Source organism: Lissotriton vulgaris, chromosome 5 (genome assembly GCF_964263255.1).
Source record: "Lissotriton vulgaris chromosome 5, aLisVul1.2, whole genome shotgun sequence".
NCBI classification, from domain to species: Eukaryota; Metazoa; Chordata; class Amphibia; order Caudata; family Salamandridae; genus Lissotriton; species Lissotriton vulgaris.
Window position 1 is genome coordinate 988,450,651 of NC_141693.1, and position 25,049 is coordinate 988,475,699.

Here is a 25,049-nt window from a genome sequence, read left to right on the forward strand (position 1 = left end):
CCTCAAGCCTTCCAAAAAGTCTTTGATCACAGGGATCTGGAAGAAGGAAGTCTGTGAAGGTTTTTTCCTGTAGGCAGTCAATGCAGCGAGATGAACCTTAATGGAATGGACATTAAGGCCAGACCGCGCCAAATGCAGAAGGTAAGGAAGGATGACATCTTCCTTGCACGTCGTTGGGTCAAAGTTCTTGGACACAACACCAGACACTTGTAAGCATAAGAAGTCCGAGTGGAAGGTTGCTTAGACTCCTTCAGTATGTCCATGCAATCTTCGGGCAGATTCAAATGGCCATATTGCACTATCTCAGGAGCCATGCCGCCAAACTCAAGGACGAGAGGTTGGGGTGCAATATCTGCCCCCGAACTTCGAGAGAGGGTCCGGCCTGCACGGCAGCCTTTTGTGCGGAAGGAGAGACTGGTGGAGAAGGTCCGTGAACCACCACTGCCTGGGCCATTCCGGGGCAATCAGGATCATCCGTGCCCTGGACCGGGACAGCTTGATGTACACCGCTGGAATCAGGGGAATGGGCGGAAAAGCGTAAACAAAGCTGTTCGACCAGTTGATCCAGAGTGCATTGCCCAGCGTCCCTTGCTGGTAGTACCTGTAGGCGAAGTCTCGGCATTTGCTGTTTTCGGCGGTGGTGAACAGATCTACGTCTGGAGTCCCCCACCTTTCGAAGACTTCTCCTAGTACTTCATCGTTTATGACCCATTCGTGGTTTTCCTGAATCAGTCTGCTCAGCGCGTCTGCCTGAACATTCTGCACACCTGGTAGAGGAGTACCTGTTATCGTCAATCCTCTGGCCAGAAGCCAGTGCCAGATCGTCTGTGCCTCCCGAGACAGGGTGCGCGATCTCGACCCCCCCTGCTTGCTGAGATAATAAATCGTGGTCGTATTGTCCGTCTGTACAAGCAGAGAGTTGGTCTGGAAGGACGGATGAAAGGCCTTCAGCGCCAAGTGAACAGCTCTGAGTTCCAGGAAATTGATGTGATACGTGGACTCCATCTGAGACCACGTTCCTTGAATCTGTAAGTCTCCCGAATGCGCTCCCCAGCCGTGGAGAGAAGCATCCGTCAAGATAGTCTGAGTAGGAACGTCCTTGTGGAAAGGAACCCCTCTGAGGAGATTCTCCGCGGAACACCACCACTTCAGAGACTGAAGAGCATGCAGAGACAGTCGTATCTTGTCGTCCCAAGATCCTTTCCTCTGGTCCCATTGGTCCTCCAAGCACTCCTGCAGAGGTCTCATGTGTAGTCGTGCATGAGGAGTGAGGAAGATACAAGAGGCCATCGACCCCAGTAGAGAAGACACGGTCCTCACTGTTGTAGATGGAGCGGTCATAAGAGCCTGAGCCTTCCGAAGGATCGATCGCCATCGCTCCTCCGAAGGAGACACGCTTGCTGACAGCGTATTGATGGTGGCTCCCAAGTACTGAATGTACTGGACCGGGATCGGGATAGACTTGGACATGTTGATGTGCAACCCCAACTTGTTCAAGAGAACGCACGTCTTCTGGAAGTCTGCTTGAGCTTCCGAGAAGGAGGAGGCCTTGATCAACCAATCGTCCAGGTACGGGTAGACAAACACCTTGTTCTTCCTGAGGTGTGCGGCTACCACTGCCATGCACTTCGAGAATGTCCTGGGCGCAGATTTCAGCCCGAATGGCAGCACTGTGCATTGATAATGGTTGGTGCCGACTTGAAATCGCAGAAACTTCCTGTGTTTGTACGCGATGGGTACGTGGAAGTACATATCCTGTAGGTCTATGGCACAAAGCCAGTCCCCCTGTTGCAACTGAGGAAAAATCTGATGCAACGACAGCATGCGAAACTTTTCTCTGCGAATCCACTTGTTTGCCTGCCGCAAGTCCAGAATGGGCCTGAATGCATTCTTGTCCTTCTTGCGAACCAGGAAGAACCGGGAGTACAGACCTCTTCCTCTTTGAGACAGAGGTACGCCTTCTATCGCCGTTTTCCTTAACAGGATATCGGCCTCCGCCTGGAGCTCGCGCAGTTTATACTGCAAGCTGACCGGAGGGATCGCTGGAGGAGGGCTGATGAACCGAAGACTGTATCCATTGCAAACAATATTCAGCACCCACTTGTCCGGAGTAATTTTTCTCCACTCTGCCAGAAACAATTGAACGCTTCCCCCCACCGGAACGGGTAACGGATGAAGGGGAAGTAACCGCTCACGGTCGAGACCCGGCCGGGCCCTTGTTCGCGGTAGAGGACTGCTGTCCCCCTCTACCCTTCTGACGTTTCTGGAAGGGTCTCCGGAACTGCTGCTGTTGTTGCTGCTGCTGTCCCGAAGACTGCCCCCGTCCTCTTCCTTGTGCGCCGTAGCGCCTCTGAAAAGGCCTGAAGGATTTCTTCTCTTTGGGCTTCTCCAAGCCCACAGCCGTAAGGGTCTCCGCCTCCGCCTTCATGCGGGCCATCTCATCATCTGCGTGTTTTCCGAACAAAGCATCCCCGAAAAAAGGCACTTTGGCCACCCGCTGCTGGGCCTCTGGCTTGAGTGACGTGAGCCGGAGCCAGGCATGTCGTTGCGGATTGATTCCATGGCAGTAACCATGGGCAGCCAATAAGGAGACATCCGCAGCTGCGCTGATGACCTTATTGGACACCAGCATCCCTTCCTTGAGGATCTCCTGGAAGTCCTTCCTCTTGTCTCTCGGTAGCAGTTCCACGAACTGTTGCAGGGAGTCCCACAGAGCCTGGTCATAACGTCCCAGCAGAGCTGTCTCACTGGACGCCTTCATGTCCGTAGACGCGGTCCCACATGCCTTCCGTCCAGCTGAGTCGATCCATCTACTCTCTTTATCTGGAGGCACGGTGGAGGACGGGGAGGTAGAGTGTAGCTTCCTGGCCGCCGTCACTATCACCGAATCCGGTACCGGATCAACTCTCAGAAAGGCAGGGTCCGAATCCAGGGCCCTCTACTTCTTTAGAAGTCGGGATGGAGCGGCCTTCACCACAGCCGGTGTGAGGAACAGCTCCTCTGCGGGTTCCTTCAATCCAGGTACTAGCGGAAGCAAAGGGCGAGACAGATGCCTCTTGTGGAGCGTCTCAAATATCACTGAAGTTGAAGGTGTAGGAGCCGTCACAGCGATACCCAACTTCGCAGCCCCCCTCAGGAGGACCTCCTGGAAAGTGGCAATGTCATCCACTGAAGAAACCCTGGTCTCTGGGGAGTCCGACAAGGTCGGGGAGTAGGAACGGGTCCTGGAAGAGTCCGTTCGGGACCTCGACCCCCGCCTCCTATGGCGACGCCTTGATCTGGTGGAGGATCTATGACGACTCCTCGATCTTCCTCTCCGTCCGGAGCGTGAACGTGACCTGCTCGGCCGAGGGCGGTCAACCGGGTCCACCGCTGTGGGTGACTTGGGCTTAGACGGAGCCTTCGGTTTAGGCGTACCCTTGGGAGGTGTAGGAAGAGCAGGCAGCGAAGTAGACCTCGGTGGAACTGGAGGCGGCTTCACTTGCAACCCTGGTCCAGGGTGCTGCGGAGGCAACGGAGAAGGAGTAGGGGTCCTCGGAGGGAGTCCCCTCGGGAACGGAGGAGGGGGAGTCACCTTCCCCGACGGGGTATACACCTCGGAATACACCGAGCCCGGTGATTCTCCACCTTTACCAGCCTGGGACGTTGGCGAACTTCCCACAGCGTCAGGCCTCTTTCCCCCTCTCTTCGATGTCGAGGAACGGTGACCAGACGGCGAGCGCGGGCCTTCCGACGTAGAGCGCCTTTTCTTCGGCGACGAACGCTTTCGCCGCGACTACGATCTTCTACGCCTCGACGGCGACCTTCTGCGCTTTGACGGCGATCGTCGGTGCCTTCGACGGCGATCGACGACGCCTCGACGTCGTTCTTCGGTGCCTCGACGGCGACCGTCTGTGCCTCGACGGCGATCTTCCATGCCTCGACGGCGATCTGCCATGCCTCGACGGCGATCTGCCATGCCTCGACGGCGATCTGCCATGCCTCGACGGCGATCTGCCATGCCTCGACGGCGATCTGCCATGCCTCGACGGCGATCTGCCATGCCTCGACGGCGATCTGCCATGCATCGACGGCGATCTGCGTCGTTTAGTCTCCGACGACGGGGAGCAGACCGTAGTCATCCCTCTCGACGCCGTAGTGGGCGCAAAAGACCCCGGCGGAGAATGGTGGCGTTTGCTGGCCTTCCTGCCCCTGGGGAGCCCCCCAGAGGCCTCAGCATGGGCAGAAGAAGCCCCTCCAGACCCACCTTGTGCCTTCAATCTTCTTTCCTCGAGGCCCTGAAGTCTGATCTTCTTCCTGTCCTTTAGGGTCCTGCCAGAGAAGCCTTGACATATCACACACTCCTCAGGGATATGTGAAGAAGGAAGGCAGAGGATACACACCTCATGGGGATCCGATTTGGCCTTCTTCCTGGAGCACTCCGGGCATTTATCGAATAACGCAGGCATATTTGACAAAAAACAGAGTGCAAGAACCAAGGAGAAAGGCACCAAAGTACAATAAAGCACTTAACTTGAGAAAAAGCAGTGAAAAAAAATCACCAAAAACCCTAAAAATGGAGAGCTCAATGCTCCAGGGTCCTGCTAGCAGGAGCTGGAAAAAAGAACTGAAAGTAAAAGGGACCTGCAGGGCATTCTGGGATACTGTGAAGTTCTGGAAAGTTCTCTTAAAGGCACGGTATCCTGTTCTAAGCCACATAATGGCAGCCTATGGGGCTTGTCTGTCCATGTCTTCCTCTCTATCATTCCAGAGGGTTTTTTTGCTGAAGGCAAGGGAAATCTGGACACGCTTTGCTGTTTGTGGATTTTTGGTGGAATTTCTAGTTGAAGTACTGGACAGTGTAGACTGCATTATATATCTTTAAATTCTCTCTTAAGTGTCTGTGCAGTTCTGCATTTTTTCGACACTTTAAGAGATTATTTTTGATTGCTCCGGGGTCCACGCACATGGGCGGGACTATTCACTAGAATATGTATATAGACAGAGATCCCCTACTACATATACTATGATGTGGGTAGGTGTGCTTCTGTACAATATAAGGGAGGGAGGGCAAAGGGTAGGAAGGGAGGGGAAATACTCTGTAATCGATTCACAGTTACAGTTAAAATATATTAAGATAATTTTACACAAAAAAAAGAAATGAAGGAAGGACTGACAGTTGTAGTACCAAATAGATGTGATTTGGGAACAGATTACATGGTCTGGAGGAAGGTGTAAGCCGAAACGTGTCGAATATGGATATGCACCTGTATTTGTTCCCCTAATCTTTGGGAATAAGGGAACTGTGTCCGGGAAAAAATAATACATCTGGTGTGATCAGCAGGTCACAAGAGTGAATCCCAACATGGACACCACAGAATTTCACCATTGATACATTTAGTATTAATGCACAAGTTACTACTTGTGTAACGATATATCTGTAAGAGACATTAGTTAGTGATAGATTCCTTACCTTAGAATATCCCCAGGCGTCAGACTGGATCCGGAAATTTTTGCGTAGCAATACCCCTGCGCGCTGGTAGGCGTCGTCTGCGGCTCCGCGTCCGTCGTCGGCGTCGTGAGCGCCGGGATGACGTCGGAGTATATAGACGGCGCCCATGCGCGCTGACGTCAGTTCTGATAACACAGCTTTTCCGCGCCAGATACGCAGAGCCATGATAGAACTAACACTGGTGCCATGAAACTAGGGCCCTGAAAGGGGATGACCCTAACCCTAAATATCGGTTCGCAGAACGGGGAGGATGGGAGGGCGGTAAGGAATCTATCACTAACTAATGTCTCTTACAGATATATCGTTACACAAGTAGTAACTTGTGCATCTGAAAGAGACACGTTAGTGATAGATTCCTTACCTTAGAATAGATACCCCAGCAATACCAACCCCGGTGGTGGGTCTGCGAACCAATATCACACCAGAAAGTCCTGGAGGACGGAACGGCCAAAGAAGCCATCCCTCCGGACTTGACTGTCCAGGCAGTAGTGTCTTGCGAACGTGTGCAGCGAGGCCCACGTGGCTGCCTGACAGATGTCCTGCAGGGGGACACCGCGGCCCAGGGCAGTTGTCGTTGCCGTGGCCCGAGTGGAGTGAGCCCGCAATCCAGCCGGGGGCTCCTTCCTCGCCATGGAGTAGCATGCTTGGATGCACAAGATGATCCACCTAGAGATGGTCCTTTTGTGTACAGCCTTCCCCTTCTTCGCGCCCACGTAACCAACGAAGAGTTGGTCATCCACCCGGAATTGGCGAGTGCGGTCTAGGTAGTAGGAGAGCGCACGTTTTGGATCCAGACGGTGGAGCCTCTCCTCCTCTTTCGAGGGATGCGGAGGCGGAAAGAAGGTGGGCAAAGTGATGGACTGCCCGATGTGGAAGGCCGTGACAACCTTGGGCAGAAAGGAAGGTCGTGTACGCAACACCACCTTATCAGGATGAACAGACAGGAAAGGTGGAGAAGAAGAAAGAGCCTGGAGCTCACTCACCCTCCTGGCAGAGGTGATGGCCACCAGGAAGGCCGTCTTTAGAGTAAGGAGACGAAGAGGGCAGTTATGAAGTGGCTCAAAGGGAGCACATATCAGATAGGTGAGAACAAGATTCAAGTCCCACTGGGGCATCACGAAGGGGACAGGAGGGAACATGTGCGTGATGCCCTTCAGAAATCTACTTACAATAGGAGACTTGAATAAGGAAGGCTGATCTGGGAGCCTCAAGAAGGCTGATAGAGCAGAAAGGTACCCTTTAAGAGTGCCCAGAGCAGAGCCCTGCTGGGCAAGGGAAAGAAGAAAGAGCAGCACTTCCGAAAGGGGTGCAGAGAGAGGATCCACAGCCTTTGCTGTGCACCATGCCACAAATCTGTTCCACCGGCAGGCGTATACCGACTTTGTGGAGGGACGCCTGGCTGCCAGAATGATATCACAGACTTCGGGAGGCAAGTCAAATGGCCTCAACTGCCGCCGCTCAATCTCCAAGCTTGTAGGTGGAGACTGGACAGGTTCGGGTGCAGGACCGTCCCCTGCTGCTGCGACAGAAGGTCCTCCCGAAGAGGCAGACGAATCGGGGGATCGACTGACATGCTGAGTAGCTCGGGATACCAGTATCTTCGTGCCCAGTCCGGAGCCACAAGGACGACCTGGGCCCGGTCGCGCCTGATCTTCTTCAGCACTCTGGGCAGAAGTGGTATAGGCGGAAAGGCGTACAACAGACCGCAGCTCCACTCGCGACGAAAAGCGTCTCCGAGCGAGTGCCGCCTTGGAAACTCCAACGCGCAGAACTGCTGACATTGCGCGTTCTCTTCTGTGGCGAATAGATCTAACCAAGGCTCTCCCCACTGTCGAAAGAGACCTTGCGCCACATCCGAGTTCAGACGCCATTCGTGATCCATCATGCACCGGCGGCTGAGTTTGTCCGCCCTGGCATTCAGAGAGCCTGCCAGGTGTTGAACCACCAGGGTCACGCCCTGATGTTCCAGCCACTGCCAGAGGCGCAGAGCCTCCTGGCAAAGGGTCCACGACCCCACTCCGCCCTGTTTGTTGCAGTACCACATGGCGGTGGTGTTGTCGGTGAACACTTGCACCACGCTCCCCCTGACAGAGGGGAGGAATGCTTTCAGTGCAAGACGAATCGCCCGCAGCTCCAGAAGGTTGATGTGGAGCCGGGACTCCGCCGGAGACCAGAGGCCTCTGATCTCCGCCTCCCCCATGTGGCCTCCCCAGCCCTGGAGTGACGCGTCCGTCACAACTACGTGCTCCGGCTGGGGTAGGGAGAGGGGTCTGCCACTGACCCAGTCGCGGTCCGTGAGCCACCACTGCAGTTGCTTCGCAGTGCCCTCCGAGATCAGGACATGATCGGACAGGTTGCCCTGATGCTGGGCCCACTGAAACTTCAGGTCCCACTGCAGAGCCCGCATCCGCCACCTGGCGTGACGCACCAGAAGGATGCAGGAGGCCATCAGTCCCAGAAGCCGCAGCGTCAACCTGACCGAGACCCGGGATAACGGCCCGAAGACAGGAATCAGAGCCTGAATATCCCGAACCCGCTGCTCGGGTGGGTAAACCCGAAACTGCGCCGAGTCGAGAACCGCTCCGATGAAGAGGAGCTTCTGAGAGGGACACAGGTGTGACTTCGGCACATTGATGGAGAACCCCAGCAAGTGCAGGAGGTCGGCCGTAGTCTGGAGGTGGCTGACGACTGTCTGGGGCGAGCCCGCCTTCAACAACCAGTCGTCGAGGTAGGGGAAGACTGACACCCCTTGCCTGCGCAGATGGGCTGCGACCACCGCCATCACCTTCGTGAACACCCGTGGGGCGCTGGTAAGGCCGAAGGGGAGCACGGTAAACTGAAAGTGCTCGTGGCCTACCGTGAACCGCAGGTAACGCCGGTGGGCCGGCAGGACGGGGATGTGGAAATAGGCGTCCTGCAAGTCCAACGCTACCATCCAGTCTCCCGGGTCCAGGGCAGCCAGGACCTGAGCCAAAGTGAGCATCTTGAACTTCTCCGTACGGAGGAAGCCGTTGACGTTCCGCAGATCCAAGATAGGGCGTAGGCCCCCTTTGCCCTTCTTGGGTACCAGAAAGTAGTGGGAGTAACAGCCACGTCCTACTTCTGGCCCAGGAACGCGCTCGATGGCCCTCTTGGCCAAGAGGGCCGAAACTTCCTCTTGCAGAAGTCGCAAGTGATCCCCCGACACACGGTGGCATTGAGGTGGCATGGATGGAGGGGAAGACTCGAAGGGGAGGGAGAAACCCCTTCGGACAATTTGCAGCACCCACCTGTCCGAAGTGACTGTATGCCAGTGGGGGAGGTGATGGCGAACCCTGCCTCCCACAGGCGTCACATGGGCCTGAAAACTCGGACTAGGAAGGTTTTGAGGCGGGGGCTGCTGAGGGAGGTGTGGACTGGTCTCGCCGCTGACCCCGACCACCGCCGCGGCGGTTCCCACGGCCGCCACCGCGCTGCTGGACATTTTGCGGCGTGTGGCTGGCGGCCCGTGGTGGGGCGCCCCTTCCGTGGCCACGAAAGGAGCGAAAGGCACCCGATTGCTGGCGTGGGGCCGTAAGGCCCAAGGACTTGGCCGTGGCCCTGGAGTCCTTGAAACGTTCCAGCGCATGGTCTGCCTTGTCGCCGAAGAGGCGACGGCCATCAAACGGCATGTCCAGGAGGGTGGCCTGGACATCGGCCGAGAAGATGGCGGACCTCAACCAGGCGTGGCGTCGAACCGCCACCGTCGTTGCCATCGCCCTGCCCAGTGAGTCCGTGGTATCCAGCCCACACCGGATAGAAAAACGTGCCGCATCTCGGCCGTCCGCAAGGGTTTGGCTGAGTTTAGCCCTGACCTCCTCAGGGCATTGTGGCAGCACCTCCGCAACCGTGTCCCACAGAGTGTGGGTGTAGCGGCCCAAGAGACAGTTGGTGTTCACTGACCGTAGCCCTAGGCTCACAGACGAGAAGACCTTCTTCCCGAACTGCTCATATCTCTTGGATTCCCTGTCGGGCGGGGCCGACGGGAATGCGGTCTGGGAATTGGAGGCCTGGATGACCAGACTCTCGGGGGTGGGGTGGGTGGACAAAAAGCAAGGGTCGCCCGGTGCCGGGCGGTAGCGTCTGGCCACGTTCCTGTCCACAGGGGGGCCTGTGGCGGGCTTGGACCAAGTGCCCAGAAGAATGTCACACAAGGCCTCGTTGAACGGCAGGAGGGGCTCCGCGGAGCCGGACTGCTGTTTGAGGACCTCAGTGAGGAGATTAGTCCTCACGGCCGCGACGGGGAGCTGAAGGTTTAAGGCCTTAGCTGCCTTCGTCAACACTACACTGTAAGCAGAACCCGCCTCCGAAGCCACAGTCGGGGGCGACGTAAATCCAGTGTCTGGCGAGGTGTCAATACCACTGGCCTCCCCAAGCTCATATGTCCAGTCCTGATGTGACTGGCAATCACGTGCCAGAGGGTCCTCGGACCCCTCCCATTGCTCCTCGTCACCCGGCTCCTGGAGACCAGGATTAACAGCCAGGGCCTCCTCGTGGAGATAGAACTCTCCGAAGGCCGACGGAATCGGCGCCCAGCGGCGCCCTTCCGACTCCTGAGTAGGACCGTAGGAAGCATTGGGGTCGGCAACCACATCGGCTGCCGGGGACGACACCTGAAGGGACGGCGCCGGCGAGGTCGTAAGGTCGACCGGCGGGGTCCCGGATCCGGAGCCGGATCCAGCGAGGTCGCGCGGCGCCGGGACCGAAGTCGCCAGCGGCGCCGGGCCCAAAGCACCCGACGTCGTCGGGGCCGAAGCGCCCGACCCGGAAGGACCTCCAGACGGAGCCGATCGGCCCGAAGGCGCCACGGGAACCGACTGAGGAGGGAGGGCCCTCATGGCCATGAGGTACCTCTCGACCTCCTCCTGCGACGCGCCGTGCCCAGGGACCCGAAGGTGTGGGGCAGGCGGCGACGCTTGCGACTCCCGCGGAGCCGCGTGGGCGGTGTCGCCCGAGTCCCCGGTCGCATCGTGCGAGCGACGGGGCGGGTCGGAGGATCGATGGTGTCGCTCCGACCTCTCATGCCTCTTACTTGAGGACTTGGAACCAGACGATCGGTGTCCACTCCCGGAACGTCGATGACTCCGACCTCGCGACCTATCCCTCGACCTCCCGTGGGACCGGGACCGGGACCTGGAGCGGTGCGGGGCCGACTGCCTCAGCTCGAGACGCTTGCGGGGAACCGCTCCCGCCTAGCCTTCGACGTCAGGGCCCGGCAGTCGGAGCAGGTTCGATCGTCGTGGTCGAGGCCTAAGCACTTCAGGCACCGGCGATGGGGGTCCGTGACCGACATGAGTCGGCCGCACTTCGAGCAAGGCTTGAACCCGGGCATCCCTGGCACCGATAGTCGAGGATCGACTAAATAGAGGATCAAAAAGATCGAAAAAGTTTTCAGTCAAAAAGTGACTGGGGGTAGAGCTTCTTCCGGATCTGCGCTAGCTGGCGCGGAAAAAAGAAGAACTGACGTCAGCGCGCATGGGCGCCGTCTATATACTCCGACAACGTCATCCCGGCGCTCACGACGCCGACGACGGACGCGGAGCCGCAGACGACGCCTACCAGCGCGCAGGGGTATTGCTACGCAAAAATTTCCGGATCCAGTCTGACGCCTGGGGATATTCTAAGGTAAGGAATCTATCACTAACGTGTCTCTTTCAGATATACAGAGTAATAATAACTGCAACAATTGAGACTTTAAATGAACTAATGTAAGCAAGCTACTTCGTAAAACGGTTTGAAGTGGTTTCTGCATCTCAAGCTAAACATGAGCTCTGCAACATGATTATAGAATACTTTCAAATTTGTCAAGTGCTTCTATAGCCACATAAAATGCAAATATATTATACGGCTCAACGTTAAGAACAGCAGAAATAAAAAATAGATTTTGGTTCAGAAGATCGGTAGATTTTTTGCAAAGATTGCTAAAAGGAACTGTTATGGGGGGAGCACCACTTTCTACAAGGCATGATGTAACACTGGAGATCAGAAGGCCCTTAAATAAGGCAGTGTACTAGTTACATTGTTTCAATGCTGCAGCCTAAACAGGCTACATTTCAAAGTATTACTCCGTATCTTACTTTAAAAAGAAGTAAAAAAAGCTTTTGTGAAGGATGTTTTTAAAAGGTCACTTTCCATTCTGCTTCAATGATTTTTCAGGAAATTAACCATTTTCCTTCGAAATATTAAAGTAGTTCAATAAAGATTGGCAATATATCCTGTTTTTAAGGCACAAAAATTGAACATGTTTGTCACATGTTTCCTGGCCTTCCCGAAGCAAGGCAAAGTAAACTTTGAAAGAACTGCTCTGGGATCCCTGCATGTGTTTATGATTAGCAATGAAGACTTCCTGAGCGAGAATTTTTTTTACAATTGGAAGACATTTAGAAGTAGGTCAGCAATGCAATACACAAATTGATACCTATATTAAAACATGGTACTTTTTGAATTATCCTTATGGCTTTGGATCAGCTTTGGCAATCTTACATACAGAGACTGGAAGATGTTCTAAGGCAGTGTCCATAGCTTAGATCAGGCACCACGAATATTTTCTTATAATGTGAAGCCAGTTTAAAAGGAAGTATGCCGTTTAGAGGACTGCATTTAGAAAGGATGCATAACTACAAACGATATAGTGGAGTAGTTGGTCCCTGAACGCTACTTGAGGTACTTTAGTGTTGGACCTTGGACACATGTAGAAGCTCAATACGAACAGCATGATAACCTGCACAGTCAGAATCGGAAATGGGCTGCTTTAGTTACAGGAAATATAGAACTATCTAGCAATAATCTGTAACAAACCTTCCTATAGTAGAGTGGGTAAGGTGTGACCAGGTTCAGGCCAATTTTATTAACAGTTCGAGACTCAAGGGGCAATCTGAAGTTCCTAACTATGCCTGAGTCAACATTGTTAAACAGTAAATTAGCATGTGTGCAGCTAAGTGGATGTTTTGCAATTCAAAACGCAGATTTACCATAATCGGAGAGTTCTCTCTTGGTCTTCTCTAAATTGGTTAAGTATTTATGGCAAAGCTGTTTTGCAAGTAATGTGGTGAAGACAGAGTAGGATTTAGATGCCAAGTAGTGGGAGTCAATGTGCTCTTGTGAAAAAAACTGGTTCTAGGTCAGCACTAGGAGGAAACTAAACAAGCATTTACAATGCAATGGTCTCGGCAATATTATAGGTAGAGCTATTGGTATTGCTCATTATTTTTTTAATCTTTTTTGTATCCCTAAATAAATGGCATTGTCATTTCTATTGGCATTAGCTTTTTTTTTGCATATGTGATACCTATTGCATTAGCAGAGAGAGAGTGAGGTAGTGAGATAGAGTGAGGTATTGAAATAGAGAGAGAGTGAGGTAGTGAGAGAGAGTGAGGTAGTGAGAGAGAGTGAGGTAGCTAGAGAGTGAGGTAGGTAGCTAGAGAGTGAGGTAGTGAGATAGAGAGTGAGGTAGTGAGATAGAGAGTGAGGTAGTGAGGGAGAGGGATGTTGTGAGGTAGTGAGATATAAGCATAGTGATGTTGTGATGTAGTGAGATAGAGAGAAATAGTGAAAGAGAGTGAAAGTGAGTTAGTGAGATAGAAAGAGTGAGGTAGTGAGATAGAGAGTGATTGAGGTAGTGAGTTAGAGAGAGTGAAGTTGTGAGCTAGAGAGCGAGGTAGTGAGAGAGTGAGGTAGTGATGTTTTGAGAGAGAGAAGTGAGAAAGTGAGGTAGTGAGAGGTGCCGAGCTCCTCGTCCCAGCGAGGCCAAAGAGTGAAGTCCAGCTGTTTGGCAGGGGGGATGCCATCCCCCCGATAAAATAAGTGGTGGGACGCTGTCCACCCGCGTGGTACCTCGAATTGAGCCCTGCAGTAACCCCCTAGACCTGTGTACCCTTGGGCCTCTAACGCTGGTGGTCTAACAAGCCCCCATAATCCGACACGCCATGCCGGGGCTTAGTGTGGCAGGCTCCAGACAGCACTGCCGGCTAGGTGACAGCTCGGTCTCGAGACAGATACAGAGAAAAGAGAGAGGAGAAGAGAAGAGAGAAGAAGAGGAGAAAGAAGGGAAGGGAGAGAGAATAAAGAAGGAAGTGAAGAGAGAAGGAAGAGAATAGAGAAGGAAGAAAAGAGATAAAGGAAGAGAAGGGAGAGAAGAGAGTAGGAAGAGAGGAGAGAAGGGGGAGAAGGAAGAGAAGGGAAAGAAGTAAGAGGGGAGAGAAGTAAGAGAGGAGAGAAGTAAGTAAAGAGAGAAGGGAGAAGGAAGAGAGTAGGAAGATAAGTAAGAAACAAGGGAGAAGGGATAGTGGAGAGAAGGGAGCGAATAGAGAAGGAAGAGAGAGGAGAGAAAAGAGAAGGAAGAGAAGGAAGAGAAGGAAGAGAGGGGAGAGAAGGAAGACGGAGGAAAAGGGAGAGAAAAGAGAAGGAAGAGAGGAGAGAAGGAAGAGAGGAGAGAAGCAAGAGAGAAGGAAGACAGGAGAGAAGAAGTGAAGAGAGAAGGAAGAGAAGAGACAAGGAAGAGAGAACCTGTAGAACTAGAGATCTATGTACGGCAAAGTGCATTCTGGAACATGTAGTCTCGCTTTTCTCCTTTCAGCCATGGGCAACAAGTCCAAGCGTGCAGAGGGACAGTAGTTGTAAGCCCCAACCTGAAATCGTACTGGAAGCTCAGGGTGCGACATATGGCACGTGGTCGCATATCATCATGCCCGATATTTCGCCCCTGACACCTGCGCCCGCTGTACAAGCCAATGGGGCGGAGGTGTCAGGTCTGCGGCAAATCTGCCCTGTGCATTACTTAACAATATGGGGCACAACAGTGACATGTTTCTATATAGTGTCTGTTATGTAAGCCTGTGTCTTTGCAGCGAAGAGACGAAGGTGTGTGACAAACTCTATACCCGAGGATGCTCAAGCGGACACATATAGCGTCACTGAAGGCCGTAAGGAGCGGGGCACATCACCCAAGATCTGCTCTAGCGCCTTGACATGACTTAGCCCTCGAGACCTAGCGCGCCCGATACACCTCTGAGTTACACATGGCATCTGCTGCCACGTGCCCCTTCCGACCCCCCCCCCCTCCCCCAAATACTCTCGCAGGACTCCGTGGCCACTCGAAACGCACATAAAAGTGACACCGACCAAGATACAGGTAAAAGAATGCCCCCGAGCCGTACTGCTTTTAAAAGCACGAGAAACAGCATGTGCCGTGTACTGCACTCTCTTACTTAACACTGCGACAGAGTAATCCCTCCGGATTGCAAATATATCCAGTTTTGTGCAATAAAGCGGGACGGCGCTTAAGCTGCAGGCGGGGAGCGGGGCTCTTTTTACACAGGAGAGCCCGGATAGGGCTTTAGTCCTGCTCATTGATGGCTATTGAGATATTAGCCCCGTCCCAAATTTGGTATCGGGGATTTAGCCCACCAAGCGATAGTTCATTGTCTACACAGTCCATCAATGCTTTACTTTCTTTAGCCCGACCCACGGATGGCTACTGGGAAATTATTCAGACCCAGGCGTGGATACAACAGATATTCCCATGTCCATGGATGGCTAGTGAGACTGTATGAAGACAATAGTTAATAGGGCTTTCATTTCCCGACTCTGCAGGTTACTGAGGCATTAGCCGCAATCAGCGATGCTTAGCAGTTAGTCCAATTTCCCAGAGGGTTATGGAGAATTTAGCCTTCACCACAAATGTCTACTCTTGATTTAGCCATGCCAACAGATATGTACAGAGGATTTGCCCTTCTGGCATCCTTATTGAGGTTAAACACTGCCCACTGGGGGGGCGTTGTCTGCCGAGCTGGGGAATGGCCGCTGTGTGAGCGAGTTCGGCCGGCCGAGACATAATTCTGAAATTATCCGTACTTCTGATGAGTCATAAACCTGCCTGCTTCACTTGCTTGGGAGCGCAACACCTGCGGCATCGATACTTGACAAATGTTATGTTCCGCAAGGCTTGGACGCCGAGATAGAAATACCGAAGTACTCCTTGCGGAACCTTGGGCTGTGCTGCCGGAGGCGAGGAGCAGCGCTGGATACTAATTGAGCTCCCGGCTTCGGTTGCGGCGTGTGAGGTGCGGGACTGCTGGAAACCAGGCAATACCGAAAGACACGGCGGGACGCTGCTGGTACCCTGCTGCGGGGGAGTGGTGGCGGATGGAGGTGGTGCGTAGAGAAGGTGCGTGTCCAGCGGTGTAAGGCTGGTGCGGAGGGTATGCTTTCCTGAGGCCGTAGAGTCGGCGGTGGTCGGTGTGGGGCGAGATCCGATCTTGCAGTGCCAGAATAAAGCTCAGTGTGCCTGCGGGTAGGATCGAGGGCCATCGAGGCACGGATGAGGGAGAAGGCACCAGAGACAAGTTTTTTTCCACTGAGGCCCATTGAATTCATAGTTGCCATTTTGTGTGTGGAGGCAGAGGGAGAAACTACCCCTTGAGGCGAAGCCATACCATCCGCTTACCCCAGGGTTTGTGCTTATGCTCTGGATCTAGGGCTCTCTGTGGAACAGACCCTTGGTGAGGCTCAGTGCTTCCCGGGGAGCCAGCACGGTTCTTCTGTCCGGACACCGGAAAACGACCAGGCCCCGCCCACGTCTTCACGGAGTCTGCCTGGCTTCCTGTCTCGGTGGGCCGGGCCGCCAATGGCAGCGCGGCCCTGAGCAGGGAGGCGGGCACAGAGTCTCCTCCACGATCCCCGGGGCCGGCGTTGAATTATTTTCCTAAGTACACCTTACCATGACATCAATATATAGGGCTAGCGAGGGTACAATATCCTTGTTAATGTAGAGGGCCAGTGAAGGCTAATTAACACAGATCGTAAGCAACGGATGCACTGGCTTGTGAAATTTTTCGGATTTGGGGGCGTGTTTTGCTGTCCTGAGTGACGGGCGGCATCACTGTCTAAAGAACAGCAAAACTTACGCCCCCAAATCCGAAAAAGACGGAGCCTATTCGGAGGGACGGCTCTCTCCTCCAATGGCTGGCCTCCATTTAGGAAGCCAGCCAATGGAAGAGAGGCAAAAACTGAGGCGGGACTAATAGTCCCACTAAGAAACATTAATTCTCGGACTTCCGGTCTGCCGAAGCCGAGACCTAAAAATAAATAAATATGGAGCACCCAACTGGTGAAAGTGCAGGCTTCCTCATAAGATTAGCAGGTCTTGGAACTGGAGTATGAGTACAGTGCTACAAGAAGCTAATTAATGGGGTAAAATAGCATAAAACTGTGTAAATTTGTTTACACAGTATTCAGAAAATCAAGCCCAATGGGTCAAATATACCCATTAGGGGTATATATGGCTGGATTACAGCAAAGAGAGAGCCCGTTCAAAACTGGATGAGTTTTAGACCACTTGTGTTTATAGAACATATTACTTTGATGCATCACAAAAATGTACATACCAGTCCTCTTAAAACATCTGGAGTGAATGCCTTGCTTATCATGCTAGTAAATAGGAGTATAATGTTGAAGTACATAGTAAATAACGAGATGGCTCCTAAATATGTATTATTTGCATGCACACATTTGATACTGATCCATTAAGTAGCATTATGGAAAGCACTGCCACCAATGTCGAATTTGAACCTTTTTTAATTGTTTGTGCCCTGCGGTGCCATATTGAATAAACTATGCAAAAACATTTCTTAATATCATATAAGCTGAAGGTGCTACATCAATTATGCAAAACAATTAACTAGGGAGTGTTCACAAAATGTTGCACCAATAATCTGCTACAGAGTCTAAATTGCCCGCTCAAATATCCAATTTCCTAGTGAGACGTGGGTATATGAATTGGCAGAATAATATCAAAAACAAAATGTGTCTGAAAATGGATTGGTACAAAAACACCATCCACGCTTATTTAGTTTATATCAAGTATTGAAGTATTTCTCCCTTGTTAGAGTAGACGTGGTCAGGCACCCAGTAGTAAATCAACGCTCAAAGTAAAGAGCAACAGTACTATATTATTACTGTGTTTTATTAGTAACACTAGCCATCCACGTTGAAATAAATCAAGTTTTCTTCTTTGTTTTGCAGGATTCTCTAAAGTATTTTCTAGAGTGCAATGAATCTTTACCCTGACTTCTAAACTAGATCCCTATTCTTCAATGTACGTTCCTGCAAAGAAATGCAGAAAGTCATCACAAATATCATCGAACCCAAAACCTATTTCCTTTTCAATTAAAACCCAAATTCTATTGACTTGAAGAAGAAAACGCTTTTTTGAAAATACAAGTTTAGATTTGTAGTACCTGAGAGGAAGAAAGCGAGTTTTGAAAAGGATGGCTCCCAACGTCCACTGTACTTCTCGGTCATAAACCAACTGGGCTGTTTTCAGATTCGTGTAATCGTAGGGGAAGTGAAATCCATCATGGAGGACTTGGTACATCCAGGCAGATTTAAAACACTGATATCTGGAAACGGAAATGGACAGCGCGGTTACTACAAAACAAATCATGCTATTTTATAATATCCAGCTGGTAACTGATAAAGCAGATCATGAAAAACCACAAATTAATGCATTTCCATACCCTTATGCCTCCACCATGCCTAATTATTGCACCCTTTTGATGCAAGTAGGAAAATAAGTGAGAACATATCCTTACTTTACACGGTGTTCATCAGCATGGGAGGAGTACAGGCCATTCTTAAACCGGTCACTCAAAGCTGACCAGGTCATGCTACAGTAATCCTAGGATAGAAAAAGAAGCAGAGTATTCAGAGTTATTCAAATTGTATAAATAGAATGGCTCAAACTAGGAAATTAGTCTCTGAACACATAACATACCTTGGCAGCTTTAGCAAACCTGAAACTGTTGTAGCGGCCTCCCATACGCAAAACATCCTCTGTGCAATAGAAAAACTCAGAGAAGCCATAGAACTCGCTGTTCGTGAAGTCGATCGGAGACTGGTAAACTCCATTTAGATGGGCATAGCTGTCATTGCTTTTTAGTAGGAGAGGTTCAAGCTGTTGCCGGCATGCATCCCAGTCTCCCTTTCCACGCAAATGTAGGGTTTGGCTACTTTTTTCAACTGTAGTTGTAGCTCCAACCGGTAGGCAGGGATCCATGAATGGGGCATCCTGAGCCACACCAATGTGTTGGTCTAGAAGTCTGGAACACAAGGCACAAAAGTCCATTAAAAAAAACTACGTTCTGATAACCACTATGTAAATAACAGTTTCCTCATTGCTGTATTAATAAACATTCAAAATCAATTATAAACGTTTTATTATATAACACAAACTCTAAAACATGATTAAGTATTTAAAATCAGAAGTCTCTTTGTAATTTCCAAATTATACATAACAGAAAACGCTTTTGTATTCAAATGTTGGAAACAATGAAAATCGAGTGCAATTATACAAACCCAATACAAAGCGCCAGAAACTATAACAAACCATTTCTCTCCAACTCCAGCCACCGAACACTGGTTGGAAAATCTTAAGGTAATTAATTTCCTTCATGCATCCTCTACAAATGGCGTTTTCCCCAGCGGCACTGCGATGCCAAGCAAGCTTACCATGGGCAGAAAAAACATGCAATGTCCCTCAAGCTCTGTCAGAAAACACAAGTGTGTCACTGACATTGATTTTTGTTTTTATCTGCAAAAACAACAACTGCTCTAAGAGTATGGAAAGGTCTCTTATACGCTAATCACACTGTGCGTCGAACAGCCAGCCAGCCTTGTGTATTTTCCAAGGAAGAGAATTTGGTGAAAAAGCCAGTTACACCAGGGGCAAACTCTAGAACTGGTGTTCAGACGGTGGCTGCGGTAGCAGATGTGGTGCTTTCCACATACCAGCAATTGTGCAAATGACCCACCAACTTTAATGACCCCCTTACTTCATTATAGTGTGCACAATTATGCTCCTTTCACAACTGTCTGCTTTCCTCAGGATAGCCTCATGAGAGATAATCGTAAGTGATACAACTCCAATAAATAGATATCTTGTAAGGACCACATACCAGAAAGTGCACAGGCAATGTACTATGACAGGGAGGTGATAACCAAAGCTAGATACAAAACTTGGAAATCAAGGAAAATGAATATGAGTTTTTAAAAGGCTCTGAACCAGGTAAAAATGGCAGCTTGAATAGAATGAAATCAGAATCGTTTATAAGTTACATCACTGACCTGAAAGTCTGTACTGGGTATTATCATGCACACCCAAGACTTCCATAGCTCCAAAAACCGAATACAACATAAAACCTCATACAACTTCAGAAGAATAAAACTAGGTGAACACAAACGAGCTGAAACCCCACAGAATTCATACAGATCCAATTAGCAACAACCAATCATTTGCAAAAACAGCCTGTTCCAAATCACGTATGACAGACCAAAATCCAAACCGAGTAGCTATCGCATTTGTACTGCATATTAAGAGTCTGCCATAGTTAGGAAAAACAAATTTCAAAGCTTTGTCCTCACAGAGACCAGATTTTTCATAAATTATGTTACATTATTTGGTGAAATCCACGTCCAGAACAAAAGACTAAGTAGCTCAATTACACACCAAAGGGATTAAACGCAGCACCAAAGTCAAGACAAGCAACCTGTTAAAACTATGGCCACACATTACATGCTTAACTCCAGCAGGACTTTAATAAGAACTGCAGGATACCTCTACAGCCCATGGGCCATATTATTTAGCTGACAACCGGTGTTGCCTTATGGACTAACTTTACAAGTAAACAGCAGTCTTGTTTATTTCTTGGTAAAACTGTGATTTCATTTCCGATGAAACCCTCAGCCGGCTGTTCACTGAGGTTACCCTAAAGGTCGTAGGATAGTTCGTTAAATACTTGATAGGTCTCATCACAAAGTGTTTTAAACAGTAAAAATATCCCGCTAGGCCAAGCCGATTAACCAGCCATTCAATAAATGAAACTATTACCACTGCTGTGCTAGATTTAACTTAACCGCTCAGAAGTAGCAGAATGGGGACGGAATTGGTATAAATGAACAAGAGCAATCATGTTGGCGTAGTTCCTCTTATTCATGCTGTTAGTAAACGCAGCTGCTGCCATATGCATTTGTCTTCATTATAGTTGCAATTCATATTGTGTGCCATTACCAGCCAGCCATTATAAGCCCAGAGCACTCACTTGTTTTCAATGGAGCTCCCAACATTCCAATGTTCTAATACTTAATAAAAGAGGGTTCAGGTTCCACTAACTATCCTTGTAATGGCTTATAGGACTGATAGTTAAGACACCGCACTCAAATATTGGTCAGCAGGCTGTGTGGTGGTTGCAGTACAACAGTTTTTTCTGATTCGAGATGGCACATTGACTGAGCTCTTGTTGCCAGGGGGTCTAGAAAACCTCACTTTCAATTTCTAGAACATACAGAAAACTGATTGAGCCCTGGAGTACAGCTAATGGCGCAAACACCCAGCAGGAGAAATGGAAACTGCACAGTGAGAGAATCCCAGGGAGATTTACGACAACTTAATTACTTCTAATCTGTATGCATGATATATGGAACACTGGATTTTTCTTGTTACAGGGTACCCTGATGGCCGTTAGAAAAACATTACCTATTTTTAGTGACAGTTTTGTTGTACACCATATCTTCATAGCGCTGTCGAGCAAAATTACCGCCAAATCCCAAAAACGTTGTGACATACACTCTGTAAACATGGTCTGCGTGCTGCAAGTCACAGCCCAGATTAAATTCTGCCAGCAAGGCCTTTGCTGCCGTCTCCTGAAACAAAAAGAAAAACACAAATCTATTTGAAATAAAGAAAAAACAAGATTGGAACTTCTGAATGGAAAACAAGAGCAATGCGTAGTTTGAGATGGTTTTCTCACAGAAGTCAGCTGAACCTGTCAGATGTTGACTCAGGAGGTCATGTTACGTTGTAAATAACAGTTCAGAACCAACTAGTGTACAAGACTAACAAACTGTATCACTCGGCTGCATTTATAATTAATTTATAATCATTTTCTTTACCTACCCTCTATAATTAGACCCCCTCCTGTTACGTTTTGCATCTTTTTTGTTATATAAAAATAAAAACTACTGGCAGGTGCCAGAAGGTAGTTTTATTTAGGACCTAGTTTCCATAGGAGAAGCATTTTTTATTTTGCCAATAACTTTGTGGGCGTTTGGCGAATCATCACAACATTTTCAGAATGAGTATGCCACTCACTTCAACTGCTGTTTTGAAAGTTTGGGGGTGATTCTTCAGGGAAAGGGGGGTGGGGTGCAACACATTATCCCCATGCAATTTCCCAATGTGATTTTGAACAGGACTACAGCCTGAACCACTGAACGGAATTACACCAGATTTGGGAGAAATTAAACTTTGGGTCCAGAAAGCATGCTTTTTGCTATCAGGTGGAAATTCGTTCAGTTGTTTGAGATGCTAAGAAAAAAACAAATTTGTATATCTAGGTATGCAGAGACTGCGCGGATCCATGCCTCAAAGCAATGTCCTGATTATCTGGCTGCAACTTGACAGAAAAATTGCGGCAGCCATTTTATAAATCCTGAAACTGTCTTCAGTCCTGAAAAGTAGAATCTAAAATATCGAAGGGGTCAGGTTAGAGCTTGCCTGACCCCACGTGTGTTATAGGTGTAGGAAAAGCATGTACAATGGATAGCAAAATATCAGAAAGTGTTTTTTTTTTGGCCAGGTGTGAGATCCGCAACGGGTACACAGAGCTCTCCGCGAATCAATAAAAAATATACATACATATATATGCAATTTTAATTATTGTAACACCAGGGTGGATGTCTTCAAGTATATCAGAAAAATCAAGCTTAGAAAATACTATGCCATTAAGAAGAGCACTACTACAAAGAACAGTAAAGAAAAGGAAAAAAGTGCTAATCGTTGCGGCCTTTTAGCCAGAGACATCACCTTGATGAAGACAATGCACCAACTACACGTGGATAAGGATGGCACTAGCAGCACACAAGATATGGCTGACTATGAAGATCTGGATGTGGCACAAACAGCAGGTACCCCTTTTAAAATGGCATCTACTTTTGTTCCCAATATGCCCAGGGACGCTATTGATGTTTACGCTGATAGACTTGTTGATGAACTCAAAAAACTTCAGTTCAAGACCATGAAACAGCGCAGACAGCAAGATCATAAAATGAGAGCCTATTACACCCTTATGGACAAGCTAAAAAAGGACACCAAGGTTGTCATAAATCAATCTGATAAGGGAGGTAATATAGTTCTCTGGGCGAAAGTGGATTATATCCTAGAAGCATATCGTCAGCTCAATGACCCCACCTGCTATATTAAGATAGATTTTAGAGCAGCGAAACTCATTGAAGAATCATATGCTAAAAAATTACATCAGTGGAAACGTGATGGACTGATATCTAGGGATGAATTGAAATTTTTGCATAACACACATCCGGTGTTACCAAACATATATTTCATCCCCAAGTCCACAAACAGACAAAACCCGTACCAGGGAGACCAATTGTATCTGCCATAAAAAGTGTTTTTGAGAACACTTCAAAATACATTGACTTTTTTCTGCAAGACTTCGTCGTCAAGTTACCAGCTTACCTCAAAGACACCACTGAATTCTTATACAAACTTAATCAATGTACTTGGTCTGGAAGTTACCTCCTCATCACCATGGACGTTGCCTCACTCTATACGAGTATTGATCACATGGATGGCATCAGAGCGGTAAAATATTTTTTAGAACAAAGGCCTATTGAATTCCATCACCATAACCAAATGCTCATATCCATGATAGAGACTTGTCTTAATAGCAATGTCTTTGTATTCAATAACGAGGTGTTTAGACAACTAAGAGGGGTGGCCATGGGGGCATGCTTTTCACCTACCTACGCGGGGCTCCACGTGGGGTGGTGGGAGGAGCATGTCCTCAGGGTCACTCATGAAACATGGTGGAATAATAATATCATTAATTATTGGAGGTATATTGATGATATTTTCATCATATGGCATGGCAGTGTACAAGAAGCTGAAACATTTGCTACTGATATCAACAGTAATCAATTGAATCTTAAATTTTCAGCAGATATTAGGAAGGATGAAGCAACATTCCTAGATGTGCATGTAAAAATAAAAGAGGGTAAAATTGTGACTAGCCTTTACAGGAAATCTACCACTGGGAATACCATCTTGCATGCCCTAAGTTTTCACCTTAAGCACACGATAGCTGCCATCCCTTATGGGGAATTCTTGAGAATCCATAGATCATGTAGCACAGTAGAGGAAAGAGACCATCATCAAGAGGAGTGCAGACACCGACTCCTATTGAGGGGTAATGATAACAATAAGCTGCTTGCTAGCATGACCAAAGCCAACAGAATAGATCGTCAAGAGCTTCTTGATCCCCTCAGACCCAATCTTAATGCCTCTCCCATTGAAAAAAAGGAAACTAATACCATCCGCCTTATAACTGGTTATAGCCGGCAGGCAAAAGAAATAACTAGAATAATGAAACGCGAATGGCCCATTATACTAACTGACAATGTCCTTAAAAACATTATGCCACTTTCCCCCACTGTCACATTTAGAAGAGCGTATTCAATGCGCAATGACTTGGTTAACAACAGCCCTGAAATACCCTTGGACAATTGGTTATCTCCCCGTAAGGGATTCTTTCGCTGCATCAGTTGTCGGGCTTATAAATTCGGTGTTAACATTAAATCCTGCTTGACACCGTTCGACAACAAACCAATAATGCTCAAATCTCACTATACATGCCGTACGGAGTTGGCGGTTTATATATTGAAATGCAGCTGTGATCTCATTTATGTGGGAAGTACTAAGGGAGCAGTATATTTGCGCATTCTCCAACATCTGAGGGCAATTGTAAATGCGGACCCCATGTACCCGGTTGCTCGACACTTTCAACAAGTACACAACCAGAATTTAAATCATCTGAAGTACTTTGTTATTGATGCGATCATACCGAGTAAAAAAGGTGGGGACAATGAGAAACCTTTACGCCAGCTAGAATCTAAGTACATTGTCATGTTAAACAGTAAACATCCGGGGGGGATTGAACACAGGGGAGGACCTTCGCAACTTTCTGTAAAAACATGCAGTGTATCAAATGCTTACACATCTAACTGCATGAGTCTGGTCATCCGTATATGGACAGAGTAGATCTTATAAACCCATTACATAACCATGTTTCGGAGGTATAATACATAATTCAGGGTGTCTATAATTCAGTACATTTTTTGAGGCCCCATTTACCTGTACCCAGATTCTCATATCCAGGAGGAGATAAAAGGTGGGCAAAAAGAGTCCTTCATATGAACTAATTTTTTGTTCAACATTATAGCACTTTATTTGCACTTATTATGCACTTTTAAGGCTCTCACATTATTTATATGAGATGACCTTTTTTAGCCTTCACTTATGTATGGAGTGTCGAACTAGGAATCACATTATGATCGTTAAAGGAAGTTAATGTTGGGCCTATCCACTAATCAATTGGATTGTTTAAAATATCAGGGAATATAGGAGGAGGTCTTGAGATGAATTAGACCACACTATTGTTATAATGCCCTTTTCTCGTGATATGTTATGAGT

General features: G+C 48.9%; 1 protein-coding gene across 1 annotated transcript in view; it reads right to left on the reverse strand.

Moving 5' to 3' along the window:
- ENTPD7 (ectonucleoside triphosphate diphosphohydrolase 7) overlaps window positions 1–25,049 on the reverse strand; it is a 229,407-nt gene that overhangs the window by 39,556 nt on the left and 164,802 nt on the right. Inside the window, exons 9-12 of the mRNA XM_086922599.1 lie at window positions 21,039–21,205; window positions 18,282–18,606; window positions 18,100–18,185; window positions 17,746–17,907 (exon numbers count right to left, since the gene is read on the reverse strand). Of these exons, the coding sequence (XP_086778725.1) occupies window positions 17,746–17,907; window positions 18,100–18,185; window positions 18,282–18,606; window positions 21,039–21,205 (740 nt within the window). The remainder of the gene's footprint in view (window positions 1–17,745; window positions 17,908–18,099; window positions 18,186–18,281; window positions 18,607–21,038; window positions 21,206–25,049) is intronic.